The sequence below is a fragment of the Pelophylax lessonae genome, assembly GCF_965119305.1.
Source record: "Pelophylax lessonae genome assembly, chromosome: 1".
NCBI classification, from domain to species: Eukaryota; Metazoa; Chordata; class Amphibia; order Anura; family Ranidae; genus Pelophylax; species Pelophylax lessonae.
The window spans coordinates 123,599,632-123,616,783 of record NC_138768.1 but is presented as its reverse complement, the minus strand read 5'-3'; the positions used below and the strand labels follow the sequence as shown (position 1 = coordinate 123,616,783).

The following is a 17,152-nucleotide window of genomic DNA, read 5'->3' as shown; positions in this document are numbered from 1 at the left end:
CTTCCTCCAAATAAGAGCACGGTACACCGTGTTAAATTTCTTAAAAATGTGAATAGGGATCCATACTGGGGAGTTGTGTAGCACATATAACAACTGCGGGTTCCAGATCATTTTGATCAGGTTGCATCTGCCAACCACAGATAGGGGCAACTTAATCCAGCTGGACAATTTATCTCTGAACCTGTGCAGCAGAGGTAGAATATTAAGTTTAATATAGCGCCCCAGATCAGGATGGACAACCACCCCCAAGTAGCGGAACTGGTCCACCACCAAGACCTGGGACGCCACAGGGGGTAGTGCAACCCCAAGGGGGTCCAACGGGAGCAAAACAGACTTGTCCCAATTGACCTGAAAGCCAGAGAAGGATCCGAATCGGTGAATCAAGTGCATCAAGGCGACCAGGGAGCCCGAGGTGTCCCCTAAAAATAATAACGCGTCATCCGCGTATAAAGCAATTTTGTCCTCCCCCTCACCCCTCCGAAAACCTACTATAGTCGGGTCGGCCCTGACAGCTGCTGCCAAGGGTTCCACAGCTAAGGCAAAGAGCAGGGGCGACAGCGGGCACCCCTGCCTAGTGCCCCTGTGAAGCGGGAACGACCGGGAAATAGAGCCGTTAATCCGCAAACAGGCCGTGGGTGCCCCATATAGAATCTTAATCCAGCGAATGAAGGAAGGGCCAAAACCAAAGCTCTCAAGGGCCGCCCACAGATACTGCCACTCCACGCTATCAAATGCCTTAGCAGCATCCAGTGACAGTATCACTCTATGTCCACAATTATCTGAGGGCAATTGCATATTCAGATATAGTCTACGTATATTGGCAGCCGTGGAGCGACCCGGTATGAACCCAGATTGATCCCCATGCACCAATTTGGCAATTACTTTAGACAACCTGTTAGCCAGGACCTTGGTCAGCAGTTTCAGATCGGTGGGCAGCAGGGAAATCGGTCGATAAGATTCAGGTCGAGTCGGATCCCTCCCCGGCTTCAATATGACCACCACTACCGCATCGTACATGGACCGTGGGAGCTCCCCCACCTCAAAGGCAGCCAGGAGAGCAGTAAGGAGCTCAGGAAGTAGGACTCCACCAAAGGTCTTATACAGCTCAATGGGGATGCCATCCTTACCCGGCGCCCTGGAGTTGGGAAATGAAGCCATAGCTTCCTGGAGCTCCTCCAATTTTATGGGGGAGTCCAGTACATCCCTGTCCCTTGCGGAAACCTGCGGCAAGTGAAGCCCCTGTAAAAACTGACTGAGATCCTCCGGGTCATAGGAGACCTTGGAGGAGTACAGATCCTTATAAAAAACCCTGAACCCCTGCAAAATATCAGCTGTGTCAGATACCACCCTACCCGAGGGGAGAGCCAGTGGATGTATAATAGACGGGGGGTTTTGGGCCCTAGAAATGAGCGCGAGCATGTGACCTGTTTTCTCCCCCTCCTCAAAGTGGGCCTGAGAAGTAAAGAAACGTTTATGGTCCGCCTGCTGATGTTGAACAGAGCGGAATAGACGCTGCGCGTCCAACCATTTGGCCTCCGAGTCGGGCGTGGGGGAGTGCAGGAATTCACGTTCAGCGCGGAGCACGGCATCGCTAGCATCCTGCGCCCAACGTCTACTCCTAGACTTGATGGCCGATACCTCCTTAATACACAGTCCCCGTAAAAAGGCCTTCATAGCATCCCACACTATACCCGGAGCTGCAGAGTGCCTGTTGTCAGTAAAAAAATTCGTTAATTGCTCCGCGAAGGAGGCCAGGTCCGGAAACAGTTGGAGCCAGAAGGGGTTTAACTTCCAGTGCATCGGCAGCTTAGTGCCAGGGAATTTAAGGCATACTTTTAGCGGGGAGTGATCAGAGAGACCCCTAGCCAGGTATTCAGCCTCAGGCACTAGGGACTGTAACAAGTCAGAGCCAAAGGCCAAATCAATGCGGGACAATGTAGAATGAGACAGGGAGTGGCAGGAAAATCCGGCATCAAGGGGATGTTTACAGCGCCAGAGATCCACAAGACCCAGCTCACCCATGAACCTCGCAAAGGGAGTGGGCATCCTGGATCCGCCGGGGCAGAACTTTTTATGTAGATCCAGTGACGGGTCAAGGACATTGTTAAAGTCACCCACCACTAGAATCGGGACCTGGGGATGTTTACCAATGAACCGAGACAGGCACTCTAGCACCTCAAAAGAAAACGGAGGGGGAACATACACATTCGCAACCATACATTTAAAGACATCCCACATTCCAACTAGAAAAATAAATCTACCCTGTGAGTCTATCAGGGAGTCCAGGGATTCAAACTTAGCAGTAGCAGCGACTAAAATAGAAACCCCCCGGGAGTATTGACTGTGGAAAGAATGGAATTGTACCGGGAACCTCCGTGAGCGGAGGCACCCGACCGAGTCCGTGGTGAGGTGGGTTTCCTGTAGACAAACCAAGGCAGGTCCATGGAGCGACAACAGGGACATCACTGCTGTGCGTTTACGAGAGTCACCAAGTCCCCGCACATTCCATGAGAGGAGTGATCCTTCAGTGGCAGCCATGTGGAATTGTCAACCAGGTAGGGGGGCAGGACAAGCCGCCAAAAGGTATGTATTCCAGAGCCCCAGTGGGGGGTCTGTGCAGTAACAGCAGCAAAAGCAGCAGTGTAACAGGGAAGACAGCAACCCACTCAGGAGATACTGTACCAGTGGAGAGGGCGGCAAGTAGGAATTCACCAAAAAAAAGTTGAGAAAAAAACAAAAAAAAACAACACAGAACAAAAAACAGAGGATGGCTGGCAGCCAACCAGGCCACGGCCATCCAATCCCCGCAGGGAACAGTTTTCTGGCCCCAGAGGGGCATGGGGGTGTAGAAAGAGGGCCCGAACTCGGACAATCTCAGAGACCCGCAATAGCGTATCCACGGGTCCCAGAACGTGTGAGAACAACGGAGCCATGGTGCAACAAACAAAGCATAGCGGCAGGCTCCTAGCAGTGGAGTGATGGACCCAAACGAACATTATGGACTCTTACTTGCTTGAAGAGCAGATCACTCCGCGGGCGCCCCCAGGTGTCGCTCCTGTCGATCCAACCAGTGGGCCGCCGATGCCGGAGTCTCGAAGAAGTGGACGGTTCCATTGGCGACCACACGAAGCTTAGCCGGGTACATCATAGAGTATACCAAGGGGATGGCACGCAGGCGTTTCTTGATGTCATTAAATCTGGCCCTCTGTTTCTGGAGAGCCGCTGAGAAGTCAGGATAGATAGAAACCCTGGCACCCTGTATTTCCAAACGAGGCTGCTGCCTGGCAAGCTTCAGTATAATGTCACGATCCTTGTAGTGCAAGAGCTTCAGGAGGAACGGTCGGTCAGGGCCCCCCTGTGGCGGGGCCCGGAAAGGCACCCTATGTGCTCGCTCCACAGAAAAAAATGGGGAGAGGTTGTCTTTCCCAAAAGTAGTAAGGAGCCACTGTTCAATGAATTCCACAGGTGCCTTCCCCTCAGCCTTCTCAGGGATGCCCACCAACCTCGAATTGCTGCGACGCAGCCGATTCTCCATGTCCTCCAGACGATTAATCGCCTCAGAAACCCCCGATGAGTTAATGCGGACATCTTGTATCAAGGGGGGTAAATCGTCCTCTACAGCACTCACCCGGCCCTCCAACGCAGTGGTCCGCTCCCTCATCTTCTGCATATCATGCCTAATATGCAGAAGACCCTCTTTCATACTCCTAACCTCTGTGGATAGCTCAGTCAGAGAGGCACCGTAGGAGTGCACCGCAGTTAAGACGTCCTGAATGGTAGGGACAGCCTGGGCAGCATCCTCCGACGGATCCAGGCGTAGAGGGGTCTCGGGCGGAGCAGTCACCACTGCCTCCTGCAAGATCTCAGCCGGGCCATCATGGTGAGGGGACAACACAGCCGCAGGAGAGGGAGCATGCACCCGAGCAGCAGCCGAGGAGACCGGAGGTGAGGACAGCGGTTTATGCCTTGCAGGATCCCGGGCGAACTTCCCCAGCTTAGAGATGGCGGTGAGTTCCTTTTCGCGGGCCGCGCGCTGAGGGAGCGGGGGGCCGCCATTTTGGGCCTGCCTGGCAGCAGATGCGCCGTCTTCCTTCCTCCTGGTCATGTCGGAGCGGGATGGATAGACGCCCGGAACAGCCGCCGGAACGATGCAGACACGAGCCCGAAGCAGCCTGGCAATTTTTGCGGGTATGCGGGTCCACTAAACAGGATAATGGCTATCAGGATGACAGAGCCGAGGCAATGCACGTCTCCTCACATGTACGGTTCAGCCACGCCCCTATTAAACTGTCTTTACAATTTTTTGCATGACACCATTAAAGTCCCATGTATTGCCCCTCCCCTCTATTGTTTCTCGGGGCTTTCCGTGTCGTGAGTGCAGTGACCCATTGACTATTGGGTGGATGGGCGTCTCCCACCTTTTTTAGCCGGGTTATATATTCTTGCATTCGCCTCACGGTAACTCCCTGAAGCATTTTTTTTCAAATATATTAACCCCATCATGCTGCATAATACAAATACCATTGGTAATTAAATTAACCTCTTGCCAACCCGTCACAGTACATATACTGTGACAGGGTGGCAGCGACAGGTGTACGTTGCTGCCTGTTTTTGGTGTATGCCCCTGTTCTACCTATTTTAAAATTTTGGGGAAAAAGTCATTTTCGGTTTTCAGCCAAGGGCATCCTGCATTTTCGGTCCAGAATTTTCATTTCGGTGCAGCCCATATACACACACACACACACACACACATGAATATATCCATGGCTGCATTTGAATGAGCAGCATGATAGCACAGAGTTGTAAAGCAGGTGCCATCTTAGGCTAAATTAGACTTAAAATGAATGGAGTATTTTTTCCCTGAAATTACTATATATAGGATTATTTCTTTATTATAACATTTTGATTTTAAATATTGTACATTCACTGAAACTCTAGAAATGTTATCCATGAATTCATATGCAACAACTGGTTCATGTTTGAAGCCAATTGCTAAATACACTGTTGATATACATATATGCCAATGTTTTTTACCAAAGATTTGCATTTCCTTTTATCCAGTCTTGGAATTTACACAGCTCTGCCACACAGCACAATCCTGCCTGGAAGGTGACCTGAGCTTTCTCTGCTGCACTTAAACTGAACTCTGGGAATAAGGCAAAATATACCCTTGCAGTGCCCCCCTAGCACTGTCCTCCTGTCTCCAAGGCTCGAGGCTGTGGGGGCACTTCCTTGGCACCATCACGTACAGTGCAGGGCTATAAACCCCGCATTGTATGTGGAGGAGGAAGGAGTCCAACAAGGAGAGGGGATGCTTATAAGAGAACGCAATGAGGGAATGGTCACACAGATTAAGGAAGTCAGGTAATTATTACTCCTTGTTCCTGCACTGAACGAGCAGTTAACCCTTGCACTTGGGGGGGGGGGGGGTGATTTGCCCAATTCCTGGAGTTCATGTTTTAGTAACACATTTATAAGTCTTCATCTCCAGCATGTGAATGGACAGTGAAAGGAGAAGCAGCACACTAATGTATTGCTTGCTCTGTCACTCTCAGCATGCCCCTTGTTAGTGCATGAGCACTGCAGCACAACTGATTGACTACTTGTATGGCTTTCCTCTCCTAGTTGCAGCAGTGCCATTTATGGGGCTGATACATCTAATTCAGGTACTTACAATAAACACAAACACACAATACCCTGTAAGTAGGCACTGCTGTGTCCCACATTTAACAGAGCCTGTCTTCTGAACTACAGAAGGGCTGAGAGGAGGAGACAGTACAGGAATCACTGCTTACAGGCAGCAAGGTACCATGGGATATGTAGTCCATAGAAACTGAACGGAAACAGCAGAAGAGAAGTTGTGAAGAATGCAGGGAATCAAGGAAGTTGTGGAAAGATGACCAGCAGACAGGCAGAATAACCAAGATGACAGATGGTTTTTCAAGTAAGCCAATATTGGATTGTCAAATAGTTATTGCTATTACATTGCTGGGGTTATAAAATGAAAGTGTATGCTGTGACCCTAGCTTTCCTTTTTTGGGTATACTATGCATACTGACATGCCTTAAGTTGTGTATATCTGACTGGAGTTTAGCTTTAAAAGCCCTCAAAGGAAATAAAAATCCAATATGCTCTTTATCTAAAATAGCCAAATCACAACATATAAAAGGGAATTTTAAATAAGCAAATTTCACTTATTTATATCCTGTGTTTTATATTAGACTGCAAAAATCATACAGTATGAAAGTCATACAAAAATGCCATAAAACAAATAGAGAGATAAAAAAAGCACTTACCCCATTTTGCCCAGATATGGTTTTGCACTGGAGTGACCTAAACAATACTTCAAGCTGCTTCTTGCAACATTAGCACTGCTCCATGTATCATTAATCAGAATTGTGTTTCAAATGCTCTCTGCCTCTTCAACCTTGTGTCGCTTAACTGACACAGATAACATTGATAAATGAAGTGTCTGGCTTTTAAATCCAAGGATAAATCCAAAACAAGAGGAGGAAAAAAAGTGATAGGACGAATAAGTTTATTTTTATAACTTAAAGTAGTAAAAAATAATGCTTGTATATGAAAAAAGTATATCCAACAAAATGAGTGTGCATTCATGTGCCTGCTTCTGCCAGTGTCTTGTAGTTTGAGGCAAAATTAGAAAGCCAGCCCAATGGTGATTCCAATCATATCCTTCTTGAGAACGATCCGCTTCCCACGCTCCTCTTCCCACACACACAGACATATATACAGTATGCACCAGTGTGACCAATAACTGCAGACCTCCCAAGTCTTCTTCCAGGTCTAGAACAAAGCCTCTGCTCCCTCTTGGGACCTCTCTGCAGGATGGATCCAACTCTACAGAACACAATTAAGAAGTATCAGGAAGCACAGCAATTTGGACAATAGAAAAGTACAGGTCTTTCCACCTCCCTTCCAGAAATCTGCATGCCTGCCACAGCTCTGCTTTTCAGAAATTGGAACCAAAGATAGAAAACATGAAACACTGGAGTTCTTCAATTCTATTTTGTACTATAAAACTGGCAGCTGTGGGTTTACTGTTAGCAGAATGCTACAATGCATTTGTTTTTAGGAATTTAAAACTATACATTACATTTTTAAAGCTATAAAGATAATGCATATATGTTGAATTTGGTAAAATTAAACCTTATACGAGAAAGCAATAGTCAAAGAATTTGAGGAGTCTAGATTAGTAAACACAACCGGTCACCAAGTCTCCTGACAAGTCGCGCTAGTGTGAATGGGGTCTTAGCCTCCGTTCACACTGGGGCGATCCGACTTCCCCAGGCGACCACAGAGGTCGCAGCGCGCTGCTCGCACCGCGACCTCGGAGCGGCCGCCACGGACTTCATAACATTGAAGTCTATGCAGGTCGCTCCGGGTCGCCCCAAAGAAGCTCCGGACCCTTTTTCTAAGTCGGAGCGACTTGTGTCACTCCTATTAGAATGGGTCCATAGCTTCTGTATGGGAGGCGACCTACGGCGACCTGTCAGGTGACCAGGTCGCCTGATAGGTCGCCCCAGTGTGAATGGGGTCTTATTCTCAGCCAGTGAATGTTTGTAAATAAAAGCCACTAGGCTTTATAAATAACCCTGTATGTTTTGTGAATTGCCAAAGAAACAGATATATGAAGGGTATCCTATAATCTGAAAGCAGGGAACATTCATTAATGAAGATATCAATATTTTCAATAAGAAGGGATTGATAATGGGTTTATAGGGGACATATTCCCTGCATGAGGGCGGCTATGAGGACACCCTACAGAACAGAAAACCGCAAACGTGATGAGAAGTGGACATTTCTTGATAAGATTCTGGGTATTCTGAGGTCAGGGTACATAGACAAGCCACCGGGTGCCAGGGTCAAAAAGTTTCTGAGACCTTGGAATGATTAAAGATGTAAAATGATTGTACTATAGGGGTAAGAGAGTTTCCTGATAAGATTTTGGATTATCTAGGCATTGGGGTACATGGACAAGCCTGTGGATGCAAATGTCTGAAAGTTCCTCAGGCTTTGGCTTTGTTAGTAATTCGTTCCTCAGGCTTCAGAACAATTAAAGGATTTAAAAAGGTTTGCATTACCCATATGGAGGTAAAAGTGTGTTTCTAGATATTTTGGGACCATGGCACATGGACAAGCCACTGGGTCAAAAGTCAGAAAGTTTCTAATTTTTTGGAATGATTAAAGGATTTCAAAGGTTTGTACCATAGGCATGTCAGGTGTGCGCACCCTAATGACTACATGCAATGCCGATTCCCCCTACTGCCTGGGCTTCCCTCATGTTTCCCCTTCCTTTCCCAAGCCTGGACCAGCTCTGTGGCTTCAGCCCGCTGTCTACTAAAAACGGTTTACAGGAGTGCAGAACGATCTTCACGCCTGTGGACCACAGCCAAAAGAGATTTGCCTGTACTTCTCCTTTAAATAGCTCCTGTCTATGTCAGCCATAGTATGTGGATGTATGTTACATAGGGGTTTTAGATTGTAAGCTCCTTGAAATCAGGGACTGATATAAATGTGCAGTATGTAAAGCACTGCACAAATTGCCAGTGCTATATAACTACCGGTAAAAATAATAAGTAATAGAATTTTCTGGGAATAAGGGTACATGGACAATGCCAGTGGATGCAAGTAGAAGAAAGTGACTTTAAGCTTTGGAGTGTTTGAAGGATTTAAAGGGGTTGCAGTAGCTACAAGGGGGTAAATGTTTATTTCTTGATAAGATTCTGGATATCTTGGGATTGAGATACATGGACAGCTCACTGGCTGCAATTTTCAGAATATTTCAGGCCTTATTTTGGATATCCTAGTGCAGTGGTCCTCAACTCCGGTCCCACTAACAGGCCAGATTTTAAGTATTACCTTGGGGAGATGCAGACTAGAGTACTGCAATCACTGAGCAGCAAATGATATCACCTGGGATGTATTTCAGTTATCTTGCAAATCTGGCCTGTTAGTGGGCCCTGTAGGCCAGGGTTGAGGACCACTGTCCTAGTGGGTTTTAAACAGCAATGACAGATGACAAGCTGGCAGGTTAATTGGCTCCTGTCTACAATGGTAAAGCAAGAAAAGAAACTGCCCAGGCGGCGCTCAGAAATATAAATAAAATTCACTGGAATAATAAAACATTAATGGCCAATAATGCATGTACATATGCATTAGACAATCTTAGAGATATATCTAGATATCTAATTAATGACTAGCAATAAATCAGGTTCAGATGCTGCTGAATTTATAGATAAGCAGGGGGACTTGTGCTCATAAAGAAAGTAGCAGGAAAACATTCTGATATTGTAGCAGATTGAAACATTTATTGGATACAAAAACACCAATTTAAATGTGTTTGTATCCAATAAATGTTTCAATGGATCTTTTTTGCAACACCTTATGTTTTTTTCTCCTGTCTACCTGCCCAAGTATGTTATATAGAGACTTTAGCTCCTTGACAGTAGGGCAAGATGTGATTGCACATTATATGTAAAGCACTGCATAAATTGTCAGCAATAAAAAACAAAAGCACTTGTCATAATAAAGAATACAATTTGAGGATCAGGGTACATGGACATGCCAGTGGCTTCAAATGTTAGAAAGTTTCTCAGGCTTTGAAATAATAATTAAAAAGGGGTTGTTTTTCCTACATGGGGTAAACACGCATTTCTCGATAAGATTTTGGCTATCTTGGGATTGGGGTACATGGACAAGCTTCTAAGTGTCAGAAATGTTCTTAGGCTTTGTAATTGATGGAATTATAAGGCTTGTATTGGCCATATGGGGATGAATGCATTTCGTGACAAGATTTTGGATACCTTGGTGGGTTTCATCTGGGTATTCAGACATGCCAGCAGATTAATTGGCTCTTGTCTATACTGGTCCTAGTAGGTATGAAAGTTAAATAGGGACCTTAGATTGGAAGTTCCTTACGATCAGGAACTGATATGGATGTACAATGTAAAGCACTGCGTAAATTGTTGGCATGATATAAAGTGCCTGTAATATTAATAAAAAATAAAAATTGGGAATGTGGTATATGGACAGGCTACGGGGTTATATTACCCATACGGGGATAAAAGTTTGTTTAAGATTTTGGCTATATTGGGATCTGGGAACATGGACAAGCTACCAAGTATCAGAAAGGTTCTTAGGCTTTAGTATTATTAAAGATTGTAGACGGGGATCACATTACTCATATGGGGTAAGTGTGTATTTTGGACATCTGGGGTACATGGACAGAACACTAAGGGTCAGAAAGTTCCTCAGTTTCAGTGAATAAAACATTTAAACGTGTTTTTATGGGGTATAAGTTTTGGGATATTAAGGGATGGGGGTACATGGATATAATTGTCCTCAGGCTCTAATGAGGAATGGATGTAGAAGGGTTGTATTTTCCATAGCAGATAAGCAGCACTGCAGATACTTGGCGCAGAGGCTGGATGGGACAACAGATCCAGATATGGGGAGCAGAGGATGGGACATCAGATCCAGATATGGGGCGCAGAGGATGGGACATCAGATCCAGATATGGGGCGCAGAGGATGGGACATCAGATCCAGATATGGGGCGCAGAGGATGGGACATCAGATCCAGATATGGGGCGCAGAGGATGGGACATCAGATCCAGATATGGGGCACAGAGGATGGGATATCAGATCTATAGGGTGCAGAGGATGGAATATCAGATATATGGGGCGAGAGGATGGAATATCAGATATATGGGGCGCAAAGGATGGGATATCAGATATATAGAGTGCAGAGGATGGGATATCAGATATATAGGGCGCCGAGGATGGGATATCAGATATATGGGGCGCAGAGGATGGCATATCAGATATATGGGGCGCAGAGGATGGCATATCAGATATATGGGGCGCAGAGGATGGCATATCAGATATATGGGGCGCAGAGGATGGCATATCAGATATATGGGGCGCAGAGGATGGCATATCAGATATATGGGGCGCAGAGGATGGCATATCAGATATATGGGGCGCCGAGGATGGCATATCAGATATATGGGGCGCCGAGGATGGCATATCAGATATATGGGGCGCCGAGGATGGCATATCAGATATATGGGGCGCCGAGGATGGCATATCAGATATATGGGGCGCCGAGGATGGCATATCAGATATATGGGGCGCCGAGGATGGCATATCAGATATATGGGGCGCCGAGGATGGCATATCAGATATATGGGGCGCCGAGGATGGCATATCAGATATATGGGGCATGTCTATCAGTGGCCAGTGGGATGTGAAGTTTGGGAAGTGGGGTGACACATGGAGGGAGGGAGGACAGGGGTCACAAGACTGACATCCCTGGTGACATTGCAGGGGTGGCGGAAACACAAAGGCAGTACACGGCTCTCACCATCCAGAGCGGCTCTCGCCGGGGACACAGGCGGCGCCTTCAGCACCTCGGACAGCAGCGGCGGCGGCGGGGGGAGCAGGAGGCGGGGGAGGCCATCGTCTCTGGCAGCGGAGGCAGCAGCTCGTTCCCGGCCATGAACAGGACACAGCAAGCGGCCATCCTTCAGCTGGCGGCACCGAGAATGTCTCTGAAACACACACAGTGACGGCAGGATAACGGGGGGCGGGCACACAGCATAACCCCACATCACAAGGACAGCGCCGCCCTCCGCTGCAGGCCCACACTCACAGCCATTCTGCCATGGCACAGGACAGCCATCTGCACCCAGCCAACCGGGCTCTGTCACCATCACCATACATACCGGGTGTTCTATGGACCATCGCATCTGCAGGACTATACACCCCCCCCCCCCACCCCAATACCCTCCATCCACAGACATGTCATCCCAATACAAGGCAGGGGTCCATGGAGGGGAGGAGGACACTCACCTCATCTCCAGTATATACAATACACACACTCCTCCATCTGTCACAGCAAAGGTACAACACAGCCAGCAATCCTGGGGCAGTACAGGAGGAGGAGGATGCAATGGAGGGGGCTATAGCCAAGGCACATTCCAATCTCACCCCCCACCCACAACAACCATTCAATGGGTGCAATATACACAATATATATATATATATATAGTGTGTGTTTTGTACTTTATTCAATAAAGCAGCAAAGGATAAATGATGTGCATGTAGCCAATCATTTCCCACTGACTGCAGTAAGGAATGTGATTGCTATGGATTGTCTATGGACACATCACTGCTAATGTAATATATACCCGGTGTGTGCATATATAGCTGCAATGCATCTCCAAGGGATGGCTGTACTGTATATATCTCATTATATAATATCACTAGTTGGCAGTGTGTGCATACCTGTACTGTGGGTGCACTGTGTGCTCACTCTGCATACAGTGTATTGCCTGTGCAGTGTGTGTGCTCGTTGTGCATGCCGTGCATTGCAGGTTGTGCATGCCGTGTATTGCAGTGTGTGCTCGTTGTGCATGCCGTGTATTGCAGTGTGTGTGCTCGTTGTGCATGCCGTGTATTGCAGGTTGTGCATGCCGTGTATTGCAGGTTGTGCATGCCGTGTATTGCAGGTTGTGCATGCCGTGTATTGCAGTGTGTGTGCTGGTAGTGCATGCCGTGTATTGCAGTGTGTGTGCTCGTTGTGCATGCCGTGTATTGCAGTGTGTGTGTGCTGGTAGTGCATTGCAGTGTGTGTGCTCGTTGTGCATGACGTGTATTGCAGGTTGTGCTCGTTGTGCATGCCGTGTATTGCAGTGTGTGTGTGCTCGTTGTGCATGCCGTGTATTGCAGTGTGTGTGCTCGTTGTGCATGCCGTGTATTGCAGTGTGTGTGCTCGTTGTGCATGCCGTGTATTGCAGTGTGTGTGCTGGTAGTGCATGCCGTGTATTGCAGGTTGTGCATGCCCCGGACAGCCCCCTCCCCCCCCGTACTGACCGCTCTCCTGGGGGATCCTTGCTGACCGGTCTCAGCGGCGGAGGTGCGGGCCTGGCCACCGCCGGAGTCCTGCCTCAGCCCGTTCAGACCTTCTCTCCATCCCTCTGCTCTGGAGACATTTAAATAAGCAACGTCATCCCGTTCTCCCCTCCGCATTGACGTCACTCCCGTGTGGGGGATGACGTCAAAGTGGCCGGCGCCGCCGGAAGCGCTTTCTAAATATGGGGAGAGAGGGAGCTGGGAGAGGCAGAGCACAGAGAGGGGTGAAGGAGGGGGCGACGGAGGATCCTGGGATAACGCTGTTTTTCTGACCAAAAATAGCTGTGTGGGGAGACATGATGATGTGAACCTGATAGAAATAACAGCCAGGGAGAGGAGAGACACCAATATTGTGTAATCTATCTCCTTCCCACCCAAACATGTCATTCCATCATCATGGGGGCCAGGCACCAATTCCACACACCTAATTCCAGCCACCTACATACCTTCCCCTACATAGGCACGCAAGACTTGTCTCAAGTCCTGAAATAGCCTTCCAGTCATGGAGGCTGATTATGCTGGGGCACCTTGGCTAAAACCAAGAGAGCCATGGCTGACCATGGGGCATGCTGGCTAAAACAGAGAACTAAAGCTAACCATGGTTGGACACACTGGGTAAAACCAAGAGAGCCATGGCCGACCCGACCATGCTGGGTCATGTTGGCTTAAATCTAAGAAAGTCATGGCTAACCATACTGGGGCATGTTTGCTAAAACCAAGAGAGCCATGGCTGACCATGCTGGGGCATTTTGGCTAAAAACTGGGAGAGCCATGGATGACCATGCTGTAGAATGTTGGCTAACAGAAAGCCATGGCTAACCATGCTGGGGCACACTGGGTAAATCCAAGAGATCCATGGCTGGCCATGCTGGGGTATGTTGGCTAAAACCATGAGAGCCATGTTTGATCATTCTGGGGCACATTGGCTAAAATATGAGAGAGCTATGGCTGATCATGCTGGGGCATGTTGGCTAAAACCAAGAGAGCCATGGCTAACCATGCTATGGCATACTGGGTAAAATCAAGAGAGCCATGGCTGACCATACTGGGGTACATTAGTTTAAAACTGAGAGAGCCATAGCTGACCATGCTGGGGCATGTTGGCTTTAAACTGAGAAAGCCATGGCAGATCATGTTGGGCAATGTTGGCTAAAATTGAGAGCAATGGCTAACCGTGCTGGGGCAGGTTGGCTTAAGACCAAGAGAGCCATGGCTGACCATGCTGGGCATGTTGGCTAAAAACTAAGAGAGCCATGACTGAGAGACATAGCAGACCATTTTGGTGCAGGGACACATTATCCAAAACTGAGAGAGCCCTGGCAGACTATGCTAGTGCACTTTGGCTGAAACTGGGAGAGCCATGGTGACCCTGCTGGGTCATGTTGGCCTAAAACTGAGAGAGCCATTACAGGACCAGATGGGGAAAATTGCCAAATCTGAGAGAGCCGTGGCAGACCTTGCTAAGGCACTTTGGCTAAAACCAAGGAAGACATAGCTGGTCATACTGAGGCACGTTACATACTGAGAGAGCCATTACAGGACCAGATGGGGAAAATTGCCAAATCTGAGAGAGCCTTGGCAGACCTTGCTAAGGCACTTTGGCTAAAACCAAGGAAGACATAGCTGGTCATACTGAGGCACGTTACATACTGAGAGAGCCATGGCAGACCTTGCTGGGGCACATTGGCTAAAACCTAGAGCGCTATGGTTGACCATACTGGGGCATGTTGACCTAAAACTGAGAGAGCCATGGCAGACCTTTCTGAGGCACACTGGCTAAATCTAGAGAGCTATGGTTGAACATACTGGGGAATGATGGCCTAAAAGTAAGAGAGCCACTTTAGAACATGTGCTCGCAAGTTGCCTAAAACCAAGAGAGTCATTGCACACCATGCAGAATAAAACAGAGTCAGGACTAGGTTTAGGGGACTAGAATACTTCTATTAATTCATACTTAGGCAATATGCTGTGAAGAATCTACAACAATCAGAAGACTCTTCAGCACCACGGACAGCAACACACAATTCACATTGACTTTACTGGGGAAAGCAATATATTTCCATGCCAAAACCAAGGGTTGGTCTTTAAACCAAAGTATTCCTGGCATAGTAAGGTCTGTTTCACACGGTCTTCAGCTTGTATAAGAAGAGTGTGAACAACAAGCTTTTATAAAGCATTTGTGGAGCTTTAGTAATTTACGCTTTACGTTTTTAAAGCAGCCTTCAGCTCCAGTTTGTAAATGTTGAACACAGATCCTAATGGGAATGATGACTGCCAATTTATAGAAGCTGGTGGCAGCTTCTTTAACCACTTCAATACAGGGCACTTTCCTGCCCAGGCCAATTTTCAGCTTTTAGCGCTGTTGAAATTTGAATGACAATTGCGTGGTCATGCAACACTGTACCTAAACCAAATTTATGTCATTTTTTCCCCCACAAATAGAGCTTTCTTTTGGTGGTATTTGATTACCGCAAGGTTTTTTTTTTTTTTTTTGCTAAACAAAAAAAAGACCGAAAAGTAAAAAAAAAAAAAAAAAAATTTTTTTTGTTTAAGTTATAAAATTTTGTAAATAAATACGTTTTTTCCTGCACTGATGAGGCTGCACTGACAGGCACTGATGAGGAGGCACTGATGGGGTGGCACTGATGGGGCACTAATATGCAGCACTGATAGGCGGCACTGATATGCAGCACTGATGGGCACTCATATGTGGCACTGATAGGTAAAACTGATATGCAGCATTGGTGGGCACTGATAGGCGGCACTGATGGGCATAGGTGGGTGGCACTGATAGATGGCAATGATGGGCACTGGTGGGCGGCACTGATAGATGGCAATGATAGGCAGCACTGATGAGGAGGGCACTGGCAGACTCCCTGAGCACTGATTGGTATCCATGGTGGCATGGGTGGGCATCCCAGGTGGCCATGGGTGGGCATCCCTGGTGGCCATGGGTGGGTAATCCCTGGTGGCTCAAGTGGCATCCTCCATGGGTCTGCACTGGTAATCAATGCTCTGATTACCAGCACAGCCCCCCCCCCCCACCTTTAAGGAGAGCAACCGATTGGCTCTCCTTTACTCGCGCCTGTCAGGGGCGAACTAAGGAAAGCCGATCAACGACACTTCCTATTTACTATGTGACCAGCTGTGATTGGACACAGCTTGTCACATGGTAAAGAGCCTACATCATAGGCTCTTTACTGGGATTGGAGATGCGGTGAGTCAGAGTGACACACTGCACCACCGATCGCCGCTCTGCGCGCCCACCCCAAGCAACAATAATAGACCCCCATGTAAAAATAGATCCACTCAAGGAACAATAGATCCCAGAGCAGCCAGCATTAATAGACTCTTAAGCACCCTTTGCCATTACATACATTCAGTGCTGGAGGTGTCGGTACTGCATTCCCATTGAACCATAAAGCCCTCCACATATTGTGTAACTTGTTTAGAACTGTCTAGTAACAAAGAGATAAAGTCATCAGGGATGAGTTGTAAACTCAACCTCAATAATAGAAAAACCTTGGTCTAATGTAACATCATAGAATGTAGGAAAGGAATTGAAGTTTTGCGCTGCCCTTTCCTGAAACTGGTAAACACAAATGTATTGATGGTAAATGAGCACTAACTCTTCTAAATTGTCCTTACAGATATCATATTAATACAATCAACAAGCATATATACTTTTTAAAAGCATCTTTGGCTGTCTTGCCATTTAACTTTATTTAAAATTTAACTAAAGGTAAACCTTATATTTTTTTTTGATAGAATGAAGAAGTATTAGAACACCTGTCAGGTTTTATTGCTCTCTGTGCCTCCATTAACCGCTTCCTACTTGTCCAGATGGGACAAGCGTTATTCTGCGTGGACGTACCCATACATCCTCTCAGACACAGGGCCCTGTGTCCCTCGGACACAGCGCATCACAGATTGGGACAAGGACGCTCTAAATGGCCCTCCGTATAATGTTATGGCTGTATCCAATCACAGCCATCACACAATGTAAACAGAGGCATGTGCCTCTGTTTCAACTTCCCCTGTGACAGGTCAGTGGGGAGGGGGAGAGCGGGATCGCTGCAGCCTGTGCAGCCATCCCACACAAATGCACCAAGAATCATCTGTCCCTCTCCATGTGCACATCAACATCCATACCATTGTCCCATCAACATCTGTCACAGTGTACCAGTGTCCCATTGACATTTGTCACAGTGTACCAG

At 47.4% G+C, this 17,152-nt stretch overlaps 1 protein-coding gene across 3 annotated transcripts in view; it reads right to left on the bottom strand.

Moving 5' to 3' along the window:
* The window catches only part of HOMER1 (homer scaffold protein 1), a 206,228-nt gene extending 193,180 nt beyond the window's left edge, over positions 1-13,048 (bottom strand). Inside the window, exons 1-3 of one of the 3 annotated variants that reach the window (XM_082243796.1) lie at positions 12,897-13,048; positions 11,386-11,572; positions 6,297-6,858 (exon numbers count right to left, since the gene is read on the bottom strand). In XM_082243796.1, the coding sequence (XP_082099922.1) occupies positions 6,297-6,301 (5 nt within the window). In that variant the 5' untranslated portion in view covers positions 6,302-6,858; positions 11,386-11,572; positions 12,897-13,048. The remainder of the gene's footprint in view (positions 1-6,296; positions 6,859-11,385; positions 11,573-12,896) is intronic. The other 2 variants (XM_082243794.1, XM_082243795.1) reach the window with 2 other exon arrangements.
* Between the last annotated feature and the right edge of the window lie 4,104 nt (positions 13,049-17,152).